Below are 7,976 nucleotides of genomic sequence, written 5' to 3'. Positions count from 1 at the left end.
AAATTTTATTTAAAAATTTATCGTTAAATAATAGATTATATATATAATTTATTATAGTCAAATCAGATAGCCAATATAATTAATGTAGTCAAATAAAAATAAAATTAAAATTAAAGTGCTTTATTAAAAATAAGCGCATTCTTAACAATTTAATGGTTGACATATTAACTAAATTAAAGTGCCTAGGAGTATTTAAAATTGGATGCGACTTAGATAAAGATATTTAAAACGTCTTTTTTTAAAAATGTTTTTTAGTAATTAAAATTTAACTTATATAATTGATTAAATTGTGTATTATTTTTTTAAATTAGTCCAAATAAATTAATTTAATCGAAAAAATAGTGAATCAAATTTTGAACGGCCTAAATTAATATTATTTTTTATAAAAAATTACTACAATACCTTTATTATAAAAAATGACTAAAATATTCCTATTATATATATATCGAAAATTTTAAATCCTAACCTATGACAATAGAGAAATACAGGGCTAGAATTTAGAATTATTAAGATTAATATATATATATATATATATATATATATATATATAAAATAAGAGTATTTTAGTCATTTTCTATAATAAGAATATTGTAATTATTTTTTATAAAAAATAATATTAATTTAGACGAATTTAAAATTTAATTTATTATTTTCTTGGTCAAACTAATTTTCCTAACCTAATTATAACAAAAATAACACCGTCTAATCGATTATATGTGTTAAATTTTAATTATTAAAAAAATCTTAAAAAAAAACATTTTACGTGCACCCTTTATAATTTATATCAATACATTATATTCAAACAATCCCCCCCCCCCCCCCTTTCTCCCCAAAAGAGAGAGAAAAAAGAAGTATCAGTTATTAAACACATTAGTAGCTGGTATCTTTAGCAGCTAAATAATGGCAAAATCTTCTTTGCTACTATTGATCTTGATTACCCTATTCATAATTTTACAAGCTGTGTTCGCATCACATTCATTTTCTTATCCTCTCTCAGTCAAGAATAGAAGGATTGTTGAAGAAAACACAGGGAAACCTGTGAAGCTAAGATGTGCAAATTGGCCAACACACTTGAGTGTGATGTTGGCAGAGGGTTTGAACAAACAAACTCTAAGCAACATTGTCACCAACATTTCTTCTTTTGGCCTCAATTGCGTTCGTCTCACTTGGGCAACCTTCATGTTTACTCGTCACTCTAACCAAACCATTTTACAAACCCTTGATGCTTTGAAATTGGAAGAGACCAAATTAGGGATCATGAAGTATAACAATGATTTCCTGAACATGACTCATCCTCAAGCCTATGCTTTTGTTGTTAATCAACTTTTCAGTGCCAACATTATGGTTGTCGCCGATAACCACGTCAGCAAGGCGAAATGGTGTTGCAACTACAACGACAGCAATGGTTTCTTTGGAGACTCACATTTTGATCCTGATGAGTGGGTGCAGGGACACATTTTGGCAGCTCAACTTTTCAAGAATTTACCTAATGTGAGTATCGATATTAATATTTATAACTTAGAAGACAGAAGGTAACAAATATTGTCTTATTTATTAAAATATTTTTAGGGTAATTTATATTTTTTTTTCTAAAATTTTTGAAAAAAAATTAAAAATATCCTTTACGTTTAATAAGTTTTTTATTTTATTTTTAACGTTTTAAATATATTTCAATTATCAAAAATATTATTATTTATACAATAAAATCAGTCACCATGTATTTATATACAAATATATATTTTTTTAATTTATTTTTAAAATGTATTTTATATTTCAACATTTATTTTTAAGAATGGTAAAACTCCGCAAAGCGTAAGGTTTTTTGGAGACTGCCCCAAATAAAAATCTAAAGACGAGAATTTTTTCTGCAAAGATGGGATCATAGGAATGAGTTAAAATTCTCTTGAAACAGGTGTAGAGATCCAAGCAGAGATCTCTATCTCCGCCCCCATCTCATCTCCACTAAACCTCAAATTATTAAATTTATTTCTATATCCTTAATAATTTAGTTTTAATTTAGATTTTTTAGTTATTTCACATTTAATATATATATATATATATATATATATATATTTTGAAAAACCTAATCTTAATTTAAAAAACGTCTTTTTTTTTCATAATACTAATATTGTGTCGTTCCACATTTTCAATTTCTTCTTTTCATAATTATGGTATGTTATTTTATATTATTAGACTTATAATATTAGATAATACTCTATTTGTATGCTATATTAATATTTTATAATTTTTAAATTTTTTTATTTAAATTTTTATATAAAATATTAATATAAAGAGATGAGAAATGAGATTCGCAAAAAATAGAGATAAAAACAATGTTTTTCTATAATAAGATCGAGATGAAAATGAAAAGCAAATTTTGGGACAGGGACAAAGAGCAAGAAAACATCTCCTACTCTCGTCCTGCTCCATTACCATTCTTAATATATTTTATATTATTAATAATTAATTTTAATATATATATATATATATATATATATATATATATATATATATATATAGTTATTTAATTATATTCTCGAGTGTTAACACTTAAGTGTTACCACTGTTAATGACATGTATGTAAATACACGTGACAACTTTCAATTAGACACGTGTTAATATATGAATGTCACATTATATGTTGTCTCACTCAAGTATATATATAATTGAAATATATTAAATATAAAAAAAATTAAATCCAAATATTAAAAATAAAATTAAAATAAAAGAAGACAAAAATATTATTTATCATTTAATAAAATTTTTAAAAAGGTATATTGATAACACTTTCAAAATATATCATTTTTATTGAAATTCACTTTAATACAATAACAATTTTATTAAAAATAGAAATTATGATAAATATCTCATATAAAATAATTTGAATACTTTTAAAAAATAATAATAATTTATATAATTTACTAACAAAATTATATAAACTTAATTATTTATCATACTCACATATATTATACTTATTTACTTAGGCTAAGAAAATGTTGTACACAAATAATTTTTGAGAAAATTTTATTTTTTTTCTCCTGAGAAATATTAAAATGACACTTCTCTCTCTTTTATTTGTAAAATATATATTCTCTTCCTTTATAACTTTTAAAAAACTTCTTTTTTAATCCATTTTAAATTTTGTGTTAACTAATATTAATTTTATCTATTTTTTAAGAAAAAAATAAATTATATTTTATACAAAAATATTCTTTAACAAAAATTTATTTTTTGGTTATTAAATTTTACTTACTAAAATATCCTTTAATAAATTATTTTTTTATTGATTAAATTATATTTTACAAAAATATTAAAAAAATAATAATTAAATTATTTTTTTCTAAGATATCCTTCAATAAATTTTTAATTATTAAATTATGATTTTACCAAAATTTTTGTTAACAATTATAATTATATTTTACTAATAATTTTTTGATATCAAGATATATTATTTTAATATTAAATAAAAAAATTTTGGTAAAATTATTTTTTGATATCAACGTATATTAATTGTTATACATATTAATAGTGGTAAGATTTTTTTATTTAATATTAAAATAATATATATTAATATCGAAAAATTAATACTAAAATATAAAAATAATTGTTAACAAAAACTTTGTTAAAATCACAATTTAATAATTAAAAATTATTGAAGGGTATCTTAAAAAAAATAATTTAATTATTATTTTTAAATATTTTGAAAAAATACGATTTAATTAATAAAAAAATAATTTATTAAAAAATATTTTGGTAAGTAAAATTTAATGAGAAAAAATAAAATTTTCGTTAAAGGATTTTTTTGTAAAAAATAATTTATTTTTTCTTAAAAAATGATAAAGTTAACATTAGTTAACACAAAATTTAAAATGGATTAAAGAAGAGGTTTTTTAAAATTTATAAAAGAGAAAAATGTATATTTTATAAATAGAGAGAAAGAGAATGTCATTTTAGCATCTCTCAAAAGAAGAGAGTAAAATTTTTCTATAATTTTTAACTTTTTTTTATTTATCTTATACTAAATTGTTTAGTAATAATAATGATCGAAATCTAAAAAATTTTAAAAAATAAAAGTGGATCTAATAGTCTAATTTAACAACTCTTATTGGTGAATTGTATTGTTTTCTTTTTAAAATCTCTCATAAATAGAATTATCTTTTTTTTTTCTCATTTTGATTGATTTGATCCTTCTACAATTTTTTTACTCTTTTATATTCTAAATTCTTCCCCTCACAAAACCAATTCTATTTTTCTTAATATTTATAGAAATTCTGATTACATGAAATCAGTAACCACTTGGCACTTGTCTCAGATCAACTGATCAAGGATGGATAACTAATTTGAAATTGACATTATTGAACCCAACAGGTCGTTGCAGTTAGCTTGCGGAATGAAATTCATGGCCCGAATCAAAATGCAGCAGATTGGTTTCGTTACATGAGACAAGCAGCATTAGCCATTCACCAAGAAAACCCAAACTTGTTGATGATCTTCTCAGGTTTTGACTTCGCATCCGATCTTAGATTCTTGAAGGAAACTCCATTGAACGTAGAACCAAAGAACAAGGTTGTGTTTGAGACACATCACTACCCTTATTGGAACCCAACTTGGGACCATGAACCAATCAATACTATGTGTGCTGCAGTGAAGAGTGATCTAGAGAAAAAAGACGGTTTTATCCTTAGTGATGATCATTATGATTCTCCTTTGTACTTTGGTGAGTTTGGGATGGATTTCACTGCAAGAATACCAAGTGACGAGACATGGTTGACTTGCATGTTGACTTTCCTTGCTGAGAGAGACATTGATTGGTGTTGGTGGGGATTGCATGGTAGCTATTATTTCAGAGAGGGGATAGTTGATCATGATGAAGGTTGTGGTTTATTCAACTTCTATTGGAATGGATCAAATTACCCTCAATTCCCTCAGAGATTTCAGTTATTGATAAACACACTTCAAGGTATGCGGTACAATATCAAAGGATAAATTATGGTTTTAGCTCCTCAACTTTGGACTAAATTTTAATTTTATTTTTAATTTTAAAAATATTTTTTATTTTAAATATTTTATTTTTTTAATAAAAAATAATCTTTTTTAAATTGTATTATAATTTTTTTTGAATAATAAAGACAAAAATAGTCATTATAATGATTATAGTAGTGGCTAATATAAAGTGATTTAAAAATAAAATTAATTAAAAAAAGATAATAAATCATTTCTCAATACCATGTTATTAAATATTCTATAGGTAGTCATTATAAAAGTCAAACAAGTTTGTCCCGATGATAGTGAAAATTTCTTGATTAATTATCAAAAGAATTTTAATAATATATTTGAACTAATATTGATTTCAATTAATGTTATGCATGACACTGCACAAACTTAATGAATATATGTGTTTGTTTATTATTATTATTAGAGGTTTAATTAAGTTTAATTTGTACAGATCCATCTTCAAAGGCACCATATTCCCACATCTTATATCACCCACAAAGTGGGCTGTGTGTGAAAGCTGATCAAAACTACAACCAAATTAAACTTGGTGATTGTAAAAAAGCAAGTGGGTGGAATCAAGAGGGAGACAAGATCAAATTGAATGGAGATCATTGTTTGAAATCTCTTGGAAAAGAGGGTGATCCTGCTGTTGTCTCATCTGATTGCTCATCAGGTGACTTAAGTAGTTCTTGGAAGTTCATATCAGATTCTGGTTTGCATTTACAAGACAATATTGGATTGTGCTTAGACAAAGATAGAAACTCATCAATATTAGTCACAAATAAATGCATTTGTGTTAGAGATCATGTTGGGTGTTTGGATAATCCCCAGAGACAATGGTTTCAATTGGTTCCAACAAATGTTGAATAATTATGTTATTTTTATCGTAATTATATACAAAAAATTATTGGAGACAGTAATTTTTAATATTTTTTGTCATCATTTAATTAGTATAAACACTAAATTATTTTTAACGAATAAATTTATTTTATTAATTCATATATACAAACTCTAAAAAATGTGGGCGTAAACTATATTAATTTATGTGTGTGAGAGTTAATTCTCTTAATTCTGTCCATAATAGCATCAAATTTTTAGAGAATCATGGCTTTTGCATAGCCGAACATTGATCCTTTGAACTCAAGATCATTTCATTTCTTAGCAAATTTCTGCCATATATACCTAAAACAAAATCTGTAATGTGATCCTGGCATAACTTTCTGTCGAGCAAGAATAAGATCCTATGATACCTAACACAACTCAAATATATTACAGTTATACATTATAATACTAATATATAGTACAATCATATAAATATGTTACAGCTACACAACACTAAAAAATTGTACAATCTTATAAAGGATATAAATATGTTATAGTTATTCATCATCAAATTTCAGATCAAGTAACGCATATAAATATGTTACAGTTTATCAAGTCATGTACCATTTTAATAAGCTTACTTATTTACACTTTTTTTGAGGTTATCAAATTTCAGTTTTTTTTTTTGTATTTTTCACGTTATGAAATTATCAGTTCTGTCATCAGTGTACTCTTAATTGAATAGTGATTGATGTTCAATTGCCGTCAATAGCTGCCCCTCCTAATACTCTTTAAGAAACGTCCCATCCAAGTAGATAAACAGTTGACATCCACCTAAGAAACCCTTCTTACAAGCATCAAGATAAATATATATTCTCTTAAAAAGGTTGTCTGAATCAGGCATCGGTGTTGTCTCAATATATAATGACAGTTGAACTAGGATTACACCTTAAAATCTCATCTTCGTGGTCTCGAAGTAATGAATGTTGTGCTATCTCCGAACCCTCAATTTTCTCTATAGCTTTGACTATACACTGGTAGATCTTTCTCTCCTTTACATTTATATCATACTCTACTTAGGAGAATTACTCAGCCTCTTTCACCGTCAACGATAGATGAGTTCTCATCTTCTTCTCTAATTCACCCACTACCCATTTTTTATTAGCTAATTTGCACTTGTTGTCTCTTGCACAAATGAATTGATCAACAAAGGTCTTCACTTGATAGCTTAGGGGATGAGTTCTTCAGACACAATAAATCTGTCATGGACAATTCTCGTCGTAACATATGACTTTTGATCGCTTCGGATCAATTCGGGGAAGAAAATGCTCCATCCAATGGTGATGTTGTAATTTCTTACTGCTTTCTTGAATAATGCTATGTTTTCAAACTCCATTCCGACATCCAAATACACTTGTTGAACCTGTAGGAGCAGGCCTTCTAACATTTTTGACTTTTCTCTTGCTCTTACTCACTTTTTCAGTTGGAGTACTCTCTGTTTCAGCCTGGGGTTGGGATTGAGGAACTGAAGCTGAACCTAATGCGGATCCTGCTTGGTGTTGCTGTTCAACTATTAGTTCAGGTACATATTGTGTGAGTAGCTCATTCGTCCTACTGAATGTATTTGTTTCTTTCTAAGTTTTCGGATCAAGAATTTTGCTTGAGCTTGGTTCACTGCTAGGAGGTATGTCGAGAGAAGGAGCTTTGCTTTCTAGTAGGGATGATACTTGGGTGTGTGCTGCAGTAGATTCTTCAGAGTTTGGGTTAGGGCGAGAGAAGGCTCTAATGAGTTGGGAGTGATTTTAGTGGGCTGGGATTGAAGTTTAATGGGCTGAGAATGAGATTTAATGGGTTAGGAATGAAATTTTTTGTTCACTGACTTAGACAACATTTTTAACTTATCCACTCTCCTTAGTTTTTCCTTCCTCTCTTTGCTATCCATCTCCTCTGCAATAACATTCCTAACCTCCATAACAACAACATCATCTTCACTAAAATGCTCTTCATCATCTTCGACTAGCATAGGAAGACTAATTGGATGTTCAATAAACACATCCATTCGCCTATTATGATTTATGGCAACTTCATACATCTCAATTATATCAATGTCGATCATCAGTAACTTCAACCCATTTTTAAGTTTCTTACCGAGTCTCAAC

General features: G+C 26.4%; 1 protein-coding gene across 1 annotated transcript; it reads left to right on the top strand.

Annotated features, from left to right (window-relative positions):
* Window positions 1-900: 900 nt before the first annotated feature.
* On the top strand, window positions 901-7,617 carry LOC112795374 (glycosyl hydrolase 5 family protein). The gene is made up of 5 exons (XM_025837304.2): window positions 901-1,491; window positions 4,369-4,960; window positions 5,447-5,844; window positions 7,301-7,399; window positions 7,483-7,617. Exons 1-5 carry the CDS (start codon window positions 901-903, stop codon window positions 7,615-7,617), a joined length of 1,815 nt encoding a protein of 604 aa, XP_025693089.2.
* Window positions 7,618-7,976: the final 359 nt, after the last annotated feature.

Source organism: Arachis hypogaea, chromosome 4 (assembly GCF_003086295.3).
Source record: "Arachis hypogaea cultivar Tifrunner chromosome 4, arahy.Tifrunner.gnm2.J5K5, whole genome shotgun sequence".
In the NCBI taxonomy this organism is placed as follows: Eukaryota; Viridiplantae; Streptophyta; class Magnoliopsida; order Fabales; family Fabaceae; genus Arachis; species Arachis hypogaea.
Note: the sequence above shows the minus strand (reverse complement) of the source record. Positions and strands in the feature narration are given on the sequence as shown.